This window comes from Hoplias malabaricus, chromosome X2 (genome assembly GCF_029633855.1).
Source record: "Hoplias malabaricus isolate fHopMal1 chromosome X2, fHopMal1.hap1, whole genome shotgun sequence".
Classification (NCBI taxonomy): domain Eukaryota; kingdom Metazoa; phylum Chordata; class Actinopteri; order Characiformes; family Erythrinidae; genus Hoplias; species Hoplias malabaricus.
In genome coordinates, this window is record NC_089819.1 from 34,970,749 (window position 1) to 34,990,657 (window position 19,909).

Consider the following 19,909-nt stretch of genomic DNA (forward strand, 5'->3'; position numbering starts at 1 on the left):
TTTTACCTTTTGCCCAGAGGGTATCTGGGATATCTGCTAGGTCTGTTGGCAAAACTACCTCTGTTACCATGGACAGTGTATCATTTGCTGCCAATGTGACCACTCTGTGCGCATGGAACAGGTAAGGTGTGACTATTTTATATATATTTGTGCAACGGCTGTGCATGATGGGCAGTGGTCCCTCCACAGGACGCCAGTCTATAACCTTCTACACTACTGTGTTTAACCATGTACCCACGTCCTTCCATTCCTCATGCGGAGCCTTTCCCAGCGACACATGAGGAATTTCCATGCCCGCTCTTCAACTCCCATTCATATACATACAGAGGCTCTCCCAATCCGTACCTCACGCCCTGAAAATCAGGGTGTTCTTCTGCAAAGTCCACCAACAATCCCGTCGGGGTACTTTCCAGCTTACACTTTAGTTTACACATGAGATCTCTGGCTAGTAAGTTTACTGGGCAACACATGGAAATCAGGAAACTGTGCTGAAAATTTCTATCTCCCAATCTACATTGGAGCGGGCCAGAGACTGGCTCTTTGGTCATTCTCCCTCCAGCTCCAATGGTCGTTATTGATTTGTTTGTGAGTGGCACATTTATTTCATTCCCTTTAATAACTGAGTGAGCTGCCCCACTATCTACTAAAAATTTCAATGGCTTGTTTTTTACAATGAGGGTTACCATAGGCAAATCTAAAGCGTTCTTAGTCAATTGCGTTTGATAAAGTAAATAAGGTGATTGTACTTCCCTGTCTGATGCGTCGTTGTGTTCCCTGGTGTTCCCGTTCCCCTCCTCCGCCCGTCATTCCTCCTCGCCATCCGCTGGTGTCCAGCTGGTTGGGTATTTTGGATTCTTTGGTGGTTGTGGGCAATCGCGCGCTAAATGTCCTGGCTTATCGCAGTTGTAGCATCGATTGTGTCGCTCCATGTCAGGTCCTCCAGGCGCGTCGCGTTCTTTCTTTTTCTGATCTCTTCCTCTGCCTCTCCCACGTCCTCTGCGTGTGGTCTGGGCTTGGAACTGCTGCACCATGGTTAACATGGCTTGTTCTTGGACGTCCGCCTTTTTCTTGTTCCTCTTGTTTTCTTGCTCGCGGAGTAGTGTTTCGTGGTGTCTGGCATGCTCCTCGATGATCGTCAGGGGCTGCTTTGAGTAACCCACGCAAGTGGTCTTTACGCCTGCGAGAATCTGAGGCTTCAGACCCAGCAGGAGGCTTTGGACCAGGTAAGACTCCCATGTGGAGCGGTCCGTGGTTCCGATCGCCAATGTCACTGGTTTATCTAATCCACAGCTTTCAGTGTGGACCATGGTGAGCCGAGCAACGTAGTCTGACACTGTTTCGTCGTCCTTCTGGACACACGAGGCGATGCGGGAGGAATTGACATTCCTGTATCCGTGCTTGAATCCGCGGACGCGTAGGGAGGCGGCTGCTTCGTCTGGTTGTCAGCAGTGGTGCGCTCCATCGGTGCTCTGGCTTCCGAATACAACCCCTCTGGTTGGTCAGGTGCTTGGACAGGGGGTGTCGGGGCTGGTGCTGGGGCTGGTGTCGATGCTGGGGCTGGCGCTGGTGTCGGTGCTGGCGCTGGTGTCGGTGCTGGGGCTGGTGTCGGTGCTGGGGCTGGTGTCGGCACTGGTGTTGGTGCTGGGGCTGGCGCTGGCGCTGGGTTCTGGTCGGGAAGTCACGGTGGGGCAGAGTCGAGGTCAGGGTCCACCTTCCTGGATACACACTGAGGCAATTGATTAGTAGGGACATCATTACGTACATTTCGAGTGCGGTCTTTCTCCCGCTTCTCTGCTTCCTCTTCCCAAAAAGTTAGTGTGGTTAGCATTCCCTCCCTATGTTCCTCACAGTATTTCTTATCACTCTTTAAGTTTCCCGTTGGGCCTGTTTTTATTCTACTTCTTAACGTACTCAGTAATTTAATACTCATTGAACCATGAGGGGGAAACCCGAAAACCTGCGTCCAGTAGGGCATATACTTGGTCACATCATTGCCGTAATGTTTTCTCATATCGTGGCACAAAGCTGATGTCCAGTCCCCCTCCCTATAAATATACTTACTCTGGTGGCCACCCATTTTGTTCTCTTGACACAATTCTACTAGCCTGTTTATTGGTCCCTTTCACGGCTCCCACAACCAAGAGAAAATCACAAGGAGGTCCGGACCTGCTTACTGTTTTCCACTCCCTCTTAGAGCGGATGAACTATTCTACCGTCGTAAAATAGCGAGATTCTCTGATCTAACTCAGTATGATTGCCATTTTCCTTCCCCTTCTACAGGGGGCTTTAGCAGAGCATACACTTTTGTTAGATATTCTCTAATCTGTCTTGTGACTTCTCTGTGAGAACAGCGTAGGGTCACTCATCACTTCTAGTTCTTCAGATGACGCACGCGCTCAGTGGTCGGCAGTCGGGTCTCTCCACAGGGTCTTCCCTTGGTTTTGCAAGGTCCCGTAGTGGTTCACCTGCTCCAGGCGAAGAGCGTCCTCAGAGCCTCTCCCTCCGCTCACTGAGGCGACGTGGTCATCCTGTTCGTGACGCCAAGTTTGTGGTGGAAGTTTTACCCTGAAAATATCAGACAGGCAGTTCTTGTGTCAAGTAACAAAAAGATTTATTAAGAGTAAGGGAGAGCGTGCGTTGTTGGATGAAACCAGCGGACACACTCACACTGAGAGAAGGTTACACACAGTTTTGTCTTTTCCTGACGATGACGTAAGGACAGTGAAACAGAGCTTGCTCAATGTTCTGTAGCCTTGTTCTCCTGTCTTATCAGCTTCAGCAACCTTGTAAGCTTGGTTCTGTAGCCTTGGTTGTGAGTACGCGATGTTCGTGTTGCAAGGTGCAACTGTCAGTTTAATCTGATGAATGTGAGCACATGCTGGTCACTTCTTCACGTCAAATGCCAAGGTACATTTTGCTCAGTATCAATCATAAATGAGTTTGTCATTACAGATGCGTCACAGAACACATGCATCTCTCGATAGACATCAATTGGTTTAACATCATGGGGTACATATGGCCTGGGAAGTACAATTTGCGGTAGGAATTGGAGCTCGGCCTCCCAATCCTTCCACCTCTGTAAGAGGTCTGGAGGTAGAAGGGAATCGTCCCAGCCTCTGTTTTTATCCCACAGACATCTTACCAGTATCTTAGCTCTAGTGGTGTAGGGCAGAATAAACCCCAAAGGATCATATTGGCTTGCTAAGACCCTGTATATGTTCCGCATTGTGGGGACCCCATAATCTACTGGGCGATATTTGTAACTCAGTGTGTCACTTTTGAAGTGGCAGCGAAGCCCCAAGGTTGACTCTGGGTCTGAGTCGGTTTTATCCTGAGCAAGCCAGTGTTCTGCATTGCTTGATCTTAAATCCTCAGGCAAATGAGAGATGACACTTGGCTCATTGCTAGCCCACTGACGCAATTCGAATCCAGCTGATGACAGGAGTGATCTTAATTTATCCACCAAATGTTTTGCCTCTGCGATAGTGGGTAGGCTTTGCAAACAATTGTCCACGTAAAAACTGCGCTCCACTGAAAATCTCACCTCCTCATCCGGTGAGCTGTTTTCGGTGACATGACATTGCAAAGCAAAAGTAGCACAGCTACAACTTGTGCCAAAGGGAAGTACGCACCACTCATAGACTGCTACAGGCTCACTTTGACACAAGTCACGCCATACAAAGCGTAACAAAGAACGGTCTTCGGGTAAGAGACGGACCTGTTGGAACATGCCTTTAATGTCACCTGAAATGGCCACAGCATGTTCCCGGAACCGTAAGAGGACACCTATCAGTGATGGTCCCAATGTCGGTCCAGGTAGCAGGTATTCATTCAGGTTCTGTCCTCTATACTGGTAAGAACAATTGAAGACCAGACGATCCTTTCCATTGTGGCTCACCATATGATGGTGAACATACCATGCCTCCTCCTCCCTTTCCAGCTCCTGGGGACTCAGCTTGATTACTGACCCCGCCTGAACCAGCTTATCCATCTCAACTTTATAGACTTTAGCCCATTCTGGATTCCGAGAGAGCCTCCGCCCCAAACCTCTCAAGCTTGGCATGACTGCTTCCTTTGAGGCTTGGAGATGTGGCATACTCTTTTTACGCAGCAGTGGAGTGGCATAGCGGAGTATACCGTTCACTTCCACCCGAGTGGTCTTGGCCTCAAGCCAATTGCATCACAATCATGCACAACTTTCTCACTTCGATGTGGGACAGTATCTACTTGCCACAACCATTCAACATGTTTCATCAGTTGACTCATTTGGGGTGGTACTGATGTAACCAAGCACTGCTGTGGGCATGCGGCTTGCTGGATTGCTCTTGCGACATCGATCTCTCTGACCTATCATCCAATACCACGAAGGTATCAATAGTCTTATCACCATGATGAATAAGAACACGCACAACTTTCAATAACACTCTGTAACCCTTAGTTGGACGATCCAAATAGAGCACATCCGTTGTTGGCCTCTCACCTTTCTGTTGCTGTAGTCATCACTAACCCCCGTGACGGCTCTTCATTGACCTCATGCAAAATCTGCAAATGTCTCCTCTGGCAAATGTTACAAGGTTTCTTTAGATTACATTGTGCAGCCTGATGTGATCGTGCACATCGCCAGCATCTTTTGTTCACCTTTATCCAGTCGGCTATTTGGTCTGAGGAGAGCTGGGAAATGGCGGTACACTTACTGAGGTAATGATCTGAATTATCACAAAATGGACAGTATGGTTTTCCCTTGCTCTTTACTGTAGTGGCATTAAGTAACCCTTTTTTACTTATCTCATCTTTGGATCCATGCAGAACCGTGACAGACCGTTTCCCTTGACGGCTACTGAAACTAGCCCCCATACTCTCTTTTGCTGCTTTAGTAGGCAGCGTAGCATCAAAGTCTTAACACCAGGCTTCATACTTAAGCCAGTCTGCAAGGTCAACCAGAGTGTAGCTGGTGCCAGAATGGTGATACATGCAGTGACAAAAATCTGCTCTCTGCTCTGGAGGTAACTTACTGAGAAGACGTGCAACGTGTGAACCACACTGCAGCTCCACTTCCCCCTCAGAGCCAAGGGTGTGGAGCATGCCCACAAGGGACTGGATTTGAAGGGCAAACCTTTCGAAAGCAGCAATATCTCCACGTCTTATATCAGGAGAGTCCATCACCAAAGCAATCCGCTTCAACGCTAACTGGTGTTGCTGACCAAACTTATCATTCAATGCAGCCAGGGTGTCTGTATAAGGTGTCGGGGAATGCAGATAGGCATCTGCGAAAAGTCTCGCTTCGTCTAACTTTAGATGGTTCACCAAGACCAGGTATTTAAATAACTCAGTCCCATCAGCTTGTAAAAGGTTCTCAAGTGCTAGCTTCAATTGAACGAACTCACTGGGATCACGACTAGTAAAGTTGGGTATTGTTGGTTGAGGTCCTCTGTAGGTGGTATCCATAAGGGTAAAGTAACTATGAGGCAGTTGCCCTGGGTGAGGTGATGGCGGTTGGGGCTTGCCGGGTAGTCGCTGCGATGTAACTACAGGTTGTCCAATCTGAGGATGGCTGTTGGGTGGCCCCCCATAAGGTTTATCGGGTGCTGATGTCTTAGTGAACATTCCAGGAGGAGCATAAGGAGTCCCAATGGCACAGTACTTTCTATGAGGAGACAACTCAGAGGCTGCACTTGTTGTAGGTACCTTTATAGCTGGCCTGTACTGCCCTGTGGCTAAGGTCTCCATTTTGAGAACTTGAAGCTCATTCATCAGCTGGTCAATCCTCTCTATTACTAGCTGTTCTCCTCCTGGTACTTCCTCTGTACTTTCTGGGCATGGGGGTGGAGGAGGCCAGTCATCCTCCCCCTCGCTCTCTGGTGCAGTTTTGAGGGTTAAACACTTTTGGGCAGAAGTTGGCCCTGGCCCTGCCTCCTGTCCCTGAGGGGCACCTGTATGCCTTATGTCATACTGAATTGTATGTGCTGTATTAACTAGCTGTTTTATTTCTGATCTGATAGCTCTAAGCTCTGTTAGGTCAGAGGAGATACACTGTTGGGACTGTTGAATCAAGAGTTCTCTTCTAATTCTGCACTAATGTGACCGACTGGCTGTCTGGAGTGTTCAACCAAGGAGGAGGGCTTTAAGTAACTAGGAAACAGTTGTCCATGTTGGTGCTCAGGATACAGCTGGTGGGCTGGCATATTCTCGTCAGGTGTCACATCTGTGACTGCGTAGAACTTATCCCTTTGTGGGAGGAAAGCATCCTGTCTCAGCTGCAGTTGTGTTGGGGAGCAATGGGGAGATGTGAGAGGGGTCACCCTGACCGGTCCCTCCTGAAGCATTGTCCATTCCTCCTCATGTCCATGGCGGGGACGACGATAACCGGGAAACTGTACTTCATAATCATCATAACGGGATGGGGGATGAATACGTTGCTTAGGCCGTCCACCCTCTGCCTCATATTCTTGAACTGTATCCATTTCAGGAGTAAACACAGGAGTATCCGGCTCAAAGGACCATTAATGTGGTGGAGACCACTGTAATCTTAGGAGGCTACCACTGATACGTAGTTTGTCCTGGGTTCAATCCGGTGGGTCGGCCAGAACACCACTTGCGGCCAGAGTTAATTCAAGAATTTATTAGTCCATGAACATGAGGAATGAGAGCTCTGTGTGTATGTGTGGTCTAATTAAGCAATAATGCTCATAAACATGAACTCGCAGCGTTTCCTTCGCATCCAGGTACTAATATGAATTAATAAAATGTGACTCACGTTTCATCAATGACGCACATCGGCTAGTTTGAATAACACAAAGCAGACTGAGAAGGAACTATGGTGGCTGCACTTAAGAACTGCTCCCCTAGTAGACGATGCTGGAAACTAACGTGAGTCATGTGACAGAGCTTCAACCAATGAGAAATAACTATGGCTAAATGCACATTTATAAAGAAAACAAAATATTAACATACACATTTAAGTTGTTATGTACTGAACGACTATAAGTCTGTTATACACACTGGGCCTTTTGAACATTGTGGGTTCAAGTCCTACTCCAGGTGACTGTCTGAGAGGAGTTTGGTGTGTTCTCCCCGTGTCCACGTGACTTTCCTCCGGTTGCTCCCGGTTTCCTCCCATGGTGTAAAAACGAACAAGGTGGATTGGCGACTCAAAAGTGTCCATAGGTGTGAGTGTGTAATTGAATGTGTTTGTGTTTGCCTGTGAAGGACTGGCACCCGCTCCAGGGTGTGTTCCTGCCTTGCGCCCAGTGATTCTGGGTAGGCTCCTGACCCACTGCGACCTTGAACCAGATAAGCGGTTAAATGCCCTAGCAAAAATCACAAGAAAGTTTTTACATACTTTAGTCAAATACAGTGTTTTCTGAACAATTTTCAGTTACTAAAAACATGTTCAAATTGCCCTGTGAAGGACTGGCGTCCCCTCCAGGGTGTATTCCTGCCTTGCGCCCGATGATTCCAGGTAGGCTCTGGACCCCCCGCGACCCTAAATTGGATAAGCGGTTACAGATAATGGATGGATGGATGTTCAAATTAAATGGGTTAGTAAAATAACATACTGATTAATATCATTTTAAATTTTATTTCTATTGCTTTAGATATGGCTTTGGTATATGTGCAAGTTTTTGGAATGATTAAGGCTTCAGAAAGTTTATTTACATTATTAAATAATAAATTCTAAGGCCCAAAATGGTTTGATTCCCACTCTGGGTGACTGTGTGTGAGGAGTTTGGTGTGTTCTCCCTGTGTACGCGTGGGTTTCCTCTAAGTGCTCCAGTTTCCTCCCACAGTCCAAAAACACGTTGGTAGGTGGATTGGCAACTCAAAAGTGTCCGTAGGTGTGAGTGTGTGAGTGAATGTGTGTGTTGCCCTGTGAATAACTGGCATCATCTCCAGGGTGTATTCCTGCCTTGCGCCCAATAATTCCAGGTAGGCTCTGGAACCACCGTGACCCTGAAATGAATAAGCGGTTACAGATAATGAATGAAAGACCCAAAATAATGTAGGTGAGTAACATTATTGAGTAGGCTATAAAAGTAATAAGTATTTAATTTTTGGGGCCAGATTATATTAAATGGATCCTATGGAGGTGAGCTGTAAGATTATTCTTTATTATGAATATAATACATTGTCTTTTGATGGACTGACACCATATCCAGGGTGTGTTCCATCTTTCTAAACCTACTGTAACTACCATCAATACTGGTTGCATTTTTAGATACAATTAATCTTTCTTGCAATTTGCTCTCACTTACTCACATTTAGCAGGATACAAATGGGTGTGCTATTATAAGTACAATAGATTGTGGTGCTTTGCATCAATGACACTGTGGCCTTGTTTTTGAATGTGACAATACTGCTTATTTTTTGTCTGTGTCAGCATATTCCAAAAATATTGTAATGAATATTGATAGTTAGACAATGTTGTCATTATATTTATGTTGTGAGTACAGTGGTACAAACCCATTTAGAGAAAAGTTAGGAGAATGCAGAATGTATATAAAAGCAAAATTCAATGATGTGAAAATCACTTAAACCCATTATTTAATTGAAAATATACAACAACAACATTTTAAATGTTGAAATTGAAAAGGTTTATATATTTTTTGCTAAATATATGTGCATTTTTAATTTGCTGACAGCAATACTTTCCAAAAAATGTGGGACATGGGAATGTTTACCACTGTGTTGTATCGCCTTTTCTATTAAACACACTCCGTAAACTGGAGACCAGTTGCTGTCATTTTGAAAGTGAAAATGTTTTCGCTCTTGCTTGTTTTATTTGCTTAACAGCTCAGTGTCTCCATTGTATTTTTCGCTCCACTTCCATTTCATAATGCACCCATTATTTGTATTGGGTGACCCATCTGGACTAGTTTAGTACTTGAACTCTTGTACTACTAAGTAGCCTTGCTGTTGTAATCCATGCAGAACGTGGATTGGCCTTGCCTAAGGTCTTCTCAGAAAATCATTTATATATCATTCAGCATTAACTGTGCCTTCACAGATGTGCAAGTTACCTTTGCTATGTGCACTAATGCACCCTCCCTCACAGATGCTGGCTTTTAAACTGTGCATTTATAACAAGCTGAATTGTCTTTTTCCTCTTTAGCATGTTGACATGAAATACATGATATCCAAAAAGAATTACAAGTTTAGATTTTTTGGACCACAGGACACTTTTCCACTTCACCTCAGTCTATATTATATGAATTCAGGGCCAGAGTATACTGGATCCTGTTTACATATGATTTCTTTTTAGCATGAGTTTTAAGCCCATGCCATGATTAATGCTACAGAATGGTGTCTATATTTAATCCAATGCCACCTTAGGGTCTACAGATCACAGCCAGCCAATGTTGGATTTCTCGAGATTCATGAAATGATAAAATGTAAACATACACAGACTTTCACAGAATCACCCCTCACCATCTTTACTTTTGAAAGACTCACTCTCAGGTGCCCTTATTAAGCCCACTGATCTGTTGTCTGTTAAGCTTGTTTGTTTTTGGTAGCATTGCACAACATTGCCAGTCTTTTATTGCCCTGTCTTTTTTGGAATGTGTTGTTGGAATTTTTGTTCAAAAACAATAAAGTTTAATTCAAATTGTTTCATCATTGGAGGTACACTATACTGTCTTAATTTTAATTAAACACAGGGTTTAAAAAAATTGGCACATAATTGCATTCTGATTTATTTACATATTTTGTCCCAACTGCAAATGGGGTTTGTAAATCATTTATGGACATTGTTATAGGAATCTGTTTTTAATCCTAGATTTGTACTTAATTCTGATTTATTGAGGATTGCAATGTGCATTGTCTTTGAATTAGCAAAAAAAAAAAAAAAACACCTATTATTTTCTAAATCTTCTTTTCCTTTTACTTTAACAGTTTCTCCAAGCCACCACTACTCTTGATATCTATGGATGGTTTCAGGGCCAGGTACCTGGAATCCTATGGCAGACTTCTACCAACAATCAGCAAATTAAGTATGTATTTACTAGTCCTGCAATAGTCCTCCATATGGCTTAAAATGGACATATTATAGCCCGTTTCCAGTCAACATCTGTGATATTCTTGGGTCAAATTACCACAGTGATCAAACAACACTGCACCAATCTCCCATGTCTAAACACACATGTGCAAAAGCACTACTCAAATGGTTCTAGAGGCAGTGCTGCATTTAAGGCAGAAGGAATGTAATTGGTTACCAGCCATCAGGCAGCGATGAATGTGATTTGTTTAAATGGATTGAGTGTAGATTTTCAAATACTGCACCATAAATCAGTAAAATTCTACCTAGACCCTTGTGGTTTTCCCCAAGCAATTTGATATAGACAGAAATATCTTCTAGTTATTTTTACTGCTAATACACAAGGTAGCAGCAACATTTGAGTTTCAATGTTCAAAATTAATTTGCAGTTAATTCCCAGTTTGAACAGGATTAAATATCCAGGCCAGTGTCGTTCTCTCTCCTACTCTGAGGAAAATCATGAGCTGAATTAACTTCTCTTAAGAGAATCCATTCCTTCAGTATCTCTATTGATGTTGTTGTGTTTCCAATACAGTTTGTAACTTGTGGGGTGTCCTTGATTCCACCCTTAAATCTTATCTACATTTTACCTCTGTTGTTAAGACCTCATACTTGCACTCATGAAACATAACAAAAGCTCATTCATGCATTCATCTCAAATCATCTTGATTACTGTCCCCCTCTCCTGTCATACGTTAATTCCTTTCCTTCCATAAGTTCCAAATACACTGCTCAAAAAAACTAAAGAACACTTAAACAACACAATGTAACTCAATCACACTTCTGTGAAATCAAACTTAGTTAGGAAGCATCACTGATTGTAAATCAATTTCACCTGCTGTTGTTCAGATGGAACAGACAACAGGTAGAAATGAGTGGCAATTACCAAGACAACCCCTATAAAGGAGTGGTTCTGCAGGTGGTGACCACAGACCATTTCTCTGTTTTCATCATTTCTGGTTGTGGTTATGTTTTGGTCCCTTTTGCATTTTGTCAGTGCTCTTACCCCTAGAGGTAGCATGAGGTGGTGTCCACAACCCACAGAGGTTGCTCAGGTAGTGCAGCTCATCCAGGACGACACATCAATGCGAGCTATGGTAAGAAGGTTTGCTGTCAGCAAAGTGTCCAGAGCATGGAGGAGATACCAGGAGACAGACCAGGAGGGCAACAATCCATGAGCAGGACAGCTATCTCCTCCTTTGTGCAAGGAGGGACAGGAGGAGTAGTGCCAGCGCCCTGCAAAATGACCTCCAGCAGGCCACTAATAATAATAAATAATAATAATAAATTTTATTAATTATAATATAAAATTATATTATTATAATAAATATTTATAATAATAAATTTCTGCACAAACTGTCAGAAACAGACTCCATGAGGGTGGTATGAGGGTCCAACATCCACAAGTGGGGCTTGGGCTTACAGCCCAGCACCTTGCAGTGCGATTGCCATTTGCGTCTGGAGACGCTGCTGCATGACAATGCTAGGCCTCATGTGGCTGAAAAGTGTTAGCAGTTCCTGCATGATGAAAGCATTGATGCTATGGACTGGCCTGCCAGTTCCCCAGACCTGAAGCCAATCAAGCAGATCTGGGAAATCATCCACCAACGCCACGTGGCACCACAGGCTGTTCAGGAGTTGACTGATGCTTTAATCCAGGTCTGGAACAACATCCGCCACCTAATCAGGAGCATGCCCAGGCGTTGTAGAGAGGTCATACAGACACACGGAGGCCACACATACTACTGAGCCTCGTTTTAACTTTTCTTGAGGAATTTCCACTGAAGTTGGATCAGCTTGTAATTTGATTGTCCACTTTTGAGTATGATTTCAAATCCAGACCTCCATGGGATAATAATTTTAATTTATATTGATCAATTTTATGTTTTGTTCTCAACGCATTCCACAGTGTAATGAATGAAGATTTTCAACTGGAATATATCATTCATTGAGATCTAGGATGTGTTATTTTAGTGTTCCCTTTATTTTTTTGAGCAGTGTATTTCAAACTTCAGCAACTCGCATTCTTACCTACACCCGCTCACATCATCACATTACATCACAGTCCTATATAATCTTCATTTGCTCCCTGTTAAATACAGTATTCAGTTTAAAATTTGCTTGCTCACATACCAGGCCTTAAATAAACTTGTTCCTTCCTAACTTTCAGACCTTCTTCAGCCTTTAAATCCTCCCACAGCCTTAGATCTACCATTGCTAGCCAACTATCTATTCCCTCTTCTAATCCTCACAGCCTAGGAGATCAGGATCCCTGTCTCTGGAACTCTCTTCCCTCACAAATCCAGCACTATAAATGCTTGCTTTCATGTTTTCTTTGGTATGTTGCCTGTCTGTTGCTGTATCGTCAATATTAAGTAGAACGGTGGCACGGTGGCGCAGCAGGTAGTGTCGCAGTCACACAGCTCCAGAGACCTGGAGGTTGTGGGTTCAATTCCAGCTCCGGGTGACTGTCTGTGACAGGTGTGTTCTCCCCGTGTCCGCGTGGGTTTCCTCCGGGTGCTCCGGTTTCCTCCCACAGTCCAAAAACACGCGTTGGTAGGTGGATTGGCGACTCAAGTGTGTGTGTGTGTGTGTTGCCCTGTGAAGGACTGGCGCCCCCTCCAGGGTGTATTCCTGCCTTGTGCCCAATGATTCCAGGTAGGCTCTGGACCCCCGCGACCCTGAACTGGATAAGCGGTTACAGATAATGAATGAATGAATTATGCTTATTTGTGGTGAGGTTGATGAGCCTCTGGGAACAGGGCAGTGAAATCTCACACTCCAAAAGATGACACTAAAGAATTATACCAACACAAGACGTGTGTTATGTATGGCCACATCTTCAAGTCCTCCTCCCTCTCAATGATATCTCTAAGGATGTGGTTAAGACACCACATTTCTGTCTGTGGGGTATGTTGAGAACTCTTCCACTGCTTTAAATTTTGACAAACAACTTGTCTCAGCCACAGACGCTCCGCCCAAAAGTAGATGATACTTCTAATATTTTCAGTGCGTTAAGTTGGCTTCACTGTCAGGATTCTGCCAGCTGCGTTCTGATTGGCTACCTGACTCCTATACATCAGGCCAAAATAGTAGACTTGTGGTTGGTCCTAATATTGATTCCCTAATATTGAGAATATAGTGTACTATTAGGAGACTTTCACATGACAGGCGTAATGCGCGTCTCTGCTTTTCGCTCCACTTGGCTTTGAGCAGTGTTCGTGACAGGCACATTTTTTTTTTCAGCAGGCTTGTTGCTAACAGGCTAACTGGCTAAATACATATGGGTAGTAGCCACGTAATTGTGAGATTGGTTTGAACCTGGTAAGTCGCCATGCTGTGTTTTTCCTCACTATGTGATATACAAAAGTGATATACGTTTAAGTGGTTATATAGTGGTTTTATAGTGGTGTTATAGAGCTCTGGGTACTGAGAAACGGCGAGAATGTCTACATCTGTCAACACGCAGCGCTGCTTCTGTTACATCAGTCTATCTCATTGGCTATGCTACAGAAAGGTTCGCTACCTGATTTGGCGGTGATGGCAAGCTGTTTTAACATTAAATTGCTTTCGTCTGACTATCTTTAATTAAATACTGGATATCTACTACAGAGCTTTGACTAGTCAGAATCACAATTTGATATCTGCATTTAGATATCAGATATCTAAATTTAGAATTGTCTAGTCATAAATGAATTGCAAATATCTAAAATATCGGAGCTATCGCTAAAGTGTACACAAACATGGTGTTCTGCGCATGCGCAGTCCAAATCTGGTAGCAACACCGTAGGTTCGATTTGGTTGAACTTTTGATCACAACGGCGAAGCGACGTGAAAAAGCGGAAAAAACGCACAGTGCGCACCATTTACTGTAGCGCAGTGGCAGAGTGAAGCAGCGTACTTCTCTCCATACCAATATAGACCAATTTGGGATATATGTCACGATTATGTCACTGGCAGCTGCACGCCCATTGTGGGGGCAATAAAACAGCATAAACAAGTTGAGCGAAACGGGCGAGATACACAAAATATGTCGTGCCGTGCGGTTGGATGCCAGAATCAGAATGGAAAAGCAAATTATATTCGTTTTTATAGAATACCATCGTCGAACATGTCCTTTGAGGCAAACTTTGTATTTAATTTTTTTCACATTTCATATCAGGCAAGTTTTTTCGCCACTGTTTATCACACAGCGAAATCAATGATGTACTTAATAACAACAAATTAGTGAAATCGGCAACCACCAAGATAGCATTCTCAGCTATTTCATAATGGTAAATACCATAGGCCCCCCATACTCAAATAGCGCCCTCCGGGCCTTTTTATGCCCATTGGGCATCTATTTCTGGCCCGCGAGCTGTTTTGAAAAGTTTTTCTTTTTAATTATGATTTGTTTTTCAATCGGGCTGTGTCCGCTCTTATTTTGAAATCGCGCACAGTGATCTCAAGACGAGGCTGGGGATTGCCTCCATGGCAACAATAAACATATAGCAGTAAAGCCCTCGGAAACGAGACAGTCACTCTCTCACTCAGCAGCAGCAACCAGTTTACCGACCGGAGTAATAATGACATGCCCGAAATTCCGAAATTTGCCCCAAAAAAAAAAACTGGACAGCGAAAACCGCCAGTTCCAGTCAGAATGGACAGAAAGATTTGCGTTCTTTCTAGCACCGTCCAGTACTCGAGCTATGTGCTTAATATGTCAAGAAACTGTCGCGGCAATAAAAATGTGCAATGTGAACAGCTGAGAAATGTGAAATAGTTCTTGACACAGCGATGCATAGTTTGTTAAACAAAGCACAAGAAATGGGCTGCCTGAAGGCTATTTGTTTTGCATCTTGAACATGGTTATGTTTGGTTTTATTTAGTTATTAATTTTAATTTATGCCCAAATGCAAATAAAATTTTTATTATAGGTAATATTTTTGTTTTGAATAAAAAGGAAATGTTATAAATGTTATACGTTATAATGTTATGATATGTTATCATACACGGTCCCAATAAATGGCCCCTTGAGTCATTGAAAAAAAAAAAAAAAAATTGTGGCCCCTCATCATTTCCATTTGAGTACCCCTGCCATAGGCAACACGTTGGTCCATAAAACACAAAAGCATCCGTCAAATCTTGGTATTCAATGTCCTGGACATTGTAGGCATCAAGAGATTTTATGCCTTGAGTGTTACTTTTGTATACACACTGGGTTTTTCCACAAGTTATATAATGTCTGGTCACTGTAACTTTCGCCATTTAGTTTGTTCCTTGACCCACTTACCCTACAGTGAGTACGGGTCAAGAAACCTCACACCATTACTAAGAATTAGCTTATTAGTGTAGGATATACTCTCTCACTTGTAAGCTAATAAAATATAATAAAATAACTGGAGAAAGCATCTGCATTAGCCATGTTCCCGTTTTCCTACACCTGACAATACTATGCTCACTGTGACTTCCTACCACCAATTAAGCTCCACCCACAAACCACATCATTACTTTGCAAACAAAAATATGGTCTATTGAGTTACTGTGTCACGACTTATTCCTGTCCACAGTATGCAACCTGTGCTAACGTCACTTCAGTTTCTAATCTTCCCATATTTATCGCAATTGAAATTATTTTTTGCTCTGGGAGAAGAGTGAAATGGACAGGATTAGTTCTTGTGTTGCATCCTGGGATTGCCTTCGTAGGTGAGGAAGGGTTTGATGCTCCCTTAAAATGTGGCCAAATTAAGATATCTTAGTAAACAGCATAATGAAGTATCAAAGAATTGGGACAGTCGGGAGCGTGCATACACTGATGTAAAATGCTCTCTAGTTGGACAGCTCACTAGGTTTTGGGACATACCCTAGGTCTTGTTCTAGTTGTATGATTCTCAAAATCAGCTGTAAAATTGAGATTATAATACTTAAGTTTTTGAAATTAAAGGCAAAATATTTTTAAAAATTACCATTCTGCCTTTTTCCAGGAGAATGTGGAACCTCCACAGTGTACATGCGACCTGCCTATCCCACAAAGACCTTCCCCAACCATTACACCATTGTAACAGTGAGTATGTCTTACCCTACTTTCACACTAGCAAGCAACAAGTGACAAATCAAGTCGAGATTTTCCCAACTTTATGCAAATGAGTTGTGACACGTGGAAGCCACATTGTACACGATTGGCTGCAAGAAATTCTTTGAACCAATCATAGACACAGGGTCCCCCCTCCAACACACACACTTTTTTTTTTTTTTAGAAAAATTATATTTGTAAAAAGATGTATATAAAATATTGTTTGTAAAATCGTAGAGATGTGGCATTTATTTTTAAATTTAAATTTGTCTTGGTTTTTCTTTTCTGTAGCTATAGTAAGGGTCTTTTTAAAAATGATTAATCTATTTCAGTATATTACCATATTCTACAATGTGGATCAAAAAGTAAGGAAATACCCATATAGACAAGTATGATTCACAGCTTGCCTCAAAGAAAGTTTCTAAAATGGGATCACCATATTTTATATATTAGTTTCCTATTAGTTATTCTATTTCACCCTGTCTTCTTTTATAATTTTAAGGCCCCCTTCTTTTAATCCACTAGCGTAAACACAAGTTCTTTTCATCTTTTACAGGATATCCACTACAGTGAAATGTATACTTATTGTCTTCTGACTTTAAGGTCACTTTTTCCTGTTATTTCATTGTTCAGCAACCTTTCTTTTTTAATCTTGGCCTTCTGTTATTTGCTTAAAGTCAGGGGGTATACCATTTTCAGGAAGGAAGGGATGTTTTCCTTTTTTTTTTCCTCCCTAGAAAATCATGCAGCTCACGTAATAAATGGGAGCCAGACTAGTTGGATGTAATTGCTGTTTATTTAGGCTTTTCCAGAAGATGTGGTCAAGCATAAGCCAAAGCAAATCCAACATCAGGAATGGGAAAGTGGCCGAGAATATCAAAACAAGAGAATACTTGACCACAAAAGACACAGACCAGAGCATATGAGTGCAAGGAACTAAGAAAACTTGGAAAATGGCTTAAATGATGTAATAATAATACACAATAACAACACAAGTACTGAAGCTGTATATAGAAAAGGGAAGAAAGTAATATATAAAGAGGGGAGTGGACCAAATAAAGAAAAAAGGCAAGAACTACACAAAGCGTATAAGGATATATAGACACACCATCAGACATGAAAATATAGATTGTAGGTAGGCAAACAGACTAAAGCTAGGGCCAGAAACTTGGGTCGGCAGTCTGGAACTGAATAGTATTTGTGTTACCTTGTTCACAGGGTCTGTATCCAGAGTCCCATGGAATTGTGGATAATAAGATGTATGATGTTACTAGCAACACCAGCTTCAGTCTTAAAAACGATGAGAAGTTCAAACCCTTTTGGTACCAGGGTGAACCTGTAAGTATGTGTTGGAGGGGGGGAAATCACATAACATGGAGTGCACGGCAGTAAAACAGGATAGAAAGCGCATAAGTGAAGGTTCATACCATACCTTTGGGATAAATCAGTCTAGCATTTGTGATTCACAACTAATTATCCAACATCATTACTCTGTTCTTACTAATATTTTCATGGCTTGATGCCTTTAAATCCTTGCCACAATGTTTCAGTATCTAATTTAATCTCTTCCCAGAAGAGTAGAAGCTGGTACCACAGCAAAGGAGAGGATACTGTATATACTGGTCTCCCCCAGTCATTAATCCGTTTTAAAGGATTCCAGTGTGAAATGATTTCAGTTTCAAATGAAATCCAAGTTTATTTGTCTCATACATAGTGCAACTATTAGTGAAACTATTTGATGAATTATTACACATAGAAAATTATAGGTTCTAGATAAATTGATTATAATAAGGACTTGTAAAGATCAATTAAAAAATAAATTATCTCCATTCCTAAGTTTGAAGGTTTTAATGTTGGATATTTATTATAAAATTAAAGAATTAATGTAATGTCAAAACAATGAATATTATACTCATATTACTAGTGTCTATCAATGAAAATAATCACATCAATACAATCAAAATGCTTATATTTTATTGTATTTTTGGCAAGGGGTTAAACATATAGTATTATATGCATGACAAACTGATGAGAGGAAAACATTATATTTTACTTATCATTTCTCTGTGTAGTTATGATGATTTTTGAATTAGAATCTCTTAATTAGCTGAGTAAATGTCTCAGGGAGAAGATATTTAAAATTTTGATAGATAAAAAGAGGGATTAATCGAAGAAACTAAACAGGAGCTCTAGGTAATAGTGAGAGTTAGTTTTGATATTTAATACATATTTCAGCATAAATAAAATGTAATCTACCTTCTGGTAGGTATTCATAGTTTGTCCTGAGTTTAGAGCATGGATGGCTTGTGGCAAGTAGCTCCTTATCATCCTCTCTGAGTTTGCCTACAGAGAGTGAAAGTGCTTTCCTGATCGCAACAGAGAGGAATCCATTTTCATTATGGCTGAGGTCCTTCACAATCCTTTCAAGACTTGATCTAAAACCACATGTTGTTAATGATCTGCAGGTCACCAAACTCAGTATGAATTATGGACTAAGCTGAAAACAAAACCCTCTGGAGTGGTAAACTCACCCTGCTGTTACCAAACCAGACTATGATGTTCCTGTGACAAAGTCCATTCTGAGGTGGTAAAGAGGCCTTCTTTGCCAGGTTGCTGGTGTGGCATGACCATGACAGGTTCTGCAAGATGCAAATTCATCTTGCTGAGATTAAGGAGGAGATAATTATCATAATAATGTGTGTAATCTCCTCTAGATAGGGCCTCTTGTCATCATCTAATATCAGACGCACATCAAATGCTTCATTGACAAACTTGACAACGATGGAGGGTCATCACTCTGATGTATGTACACTGAGTAGAGAAGGGGACTTAAGACACAACTCTGGGGGGACTCCAACACTGAGTGTGAGAGTGAGGGAAATAGGTTTGTCATGTCTGTCCATCAAAGTTCAGCTGAGCCTACTTCTGTTTGATTAAATGCTATTGAGTATGAATGTCCTGGAAGTGGCTTTCACAAGTCTTGAGAAGCCAAGACTTTGAGTTAAATTCTAATGATTTATGATATGAAACCACAAAGTGCAAACTGTGGAGCAGAGCAGGAATGGAACAGACTAAAATGTGAGAGTTGAGGGAAAGGACAGTCAGTACAGTAGCAAATTCCTTATAAAAACACTACACATTATTTACATATAACTGTCACTCACATTATTATACCCATCCATATAAATATACCCATAATCCTCATACAATATAACCCACATAAATTTGTCCATTATATGCATTCCTTGCTAAGATGATTGTGTGGATCAACTGCTAGGTTGAATTCAGATCCACTGCTGCAACACCTTTAGGGAGCTGCTGAAAAATGGACTTATCCATTTATCTTAAAGGAACAGTAATTAAGATTTTACATTTCTGCTCCTGGGTGGTTCCCCACTCTCTTCCAAATGTTAGAGTGCAGTTTCTGCCGTGTTGACCCTAGAGTGGCAACAACAGTAGCTTTTTCTCCCTATTGCAGGTCAGTGAACCAGCATCATGATTTTGAAGCTGTAATTAGGTAAATTAAGGTAAAATACCTAGTGCTGCTTTTAAAAACAGCAATAATGCAAAACTTATGACTACAGAAGTAAATAGTTTCAGCATAAAAAAATGTTTAGTATTTAGGCAATTATGATGTGTTAACCACAATGATATAATAATGATAATTAAGGTTTCCATGTAGCTTCTTAATAACAGCCTCTGGAATAAGAAAAACAGCAAAAAAGGAAATTTTAACAAAGTCTTCTAGGCTTTAGATGCATTCTTAAGAATCAAAGTGTTGTTGGTACAAAGCATCGTAGCAATTCTTGTAATAAATGCAACCC

The 19,909-nt window shown here is 41.9% G+C and overlaps 1 protein-coding gene across 1 annotated transcript in view; it reads left to right on the plus strand.

Moving 5' to 3' along the window:
• LOC136676223 (ectonucleotide pyrophosphatase/phosphodiesterase family member 1-like) overlaps nt 1-19,909 on the plus strand; it is a 115,961-nt gene that overhangs the window by 50,495 nt on the left and 45,557 nt on the right. Inside the window, exons 6-8 of the mRNA XM_066653069.1 lie at nt 9,892-9,989; nt 15,997-16,076; nt 17,304-17,423. Of these exons, the coding sequence (XP_066509166.1) occupies nt 9,892-9,989; nt 15,997-16,076; nt 17,304-17,423 (298 nt within the window). The remainder of the gene's footprint in view (nt 1-9,891; nt 9,990-15,996; nt 16,077-17,303; nt 17,424-19,909) is intronic.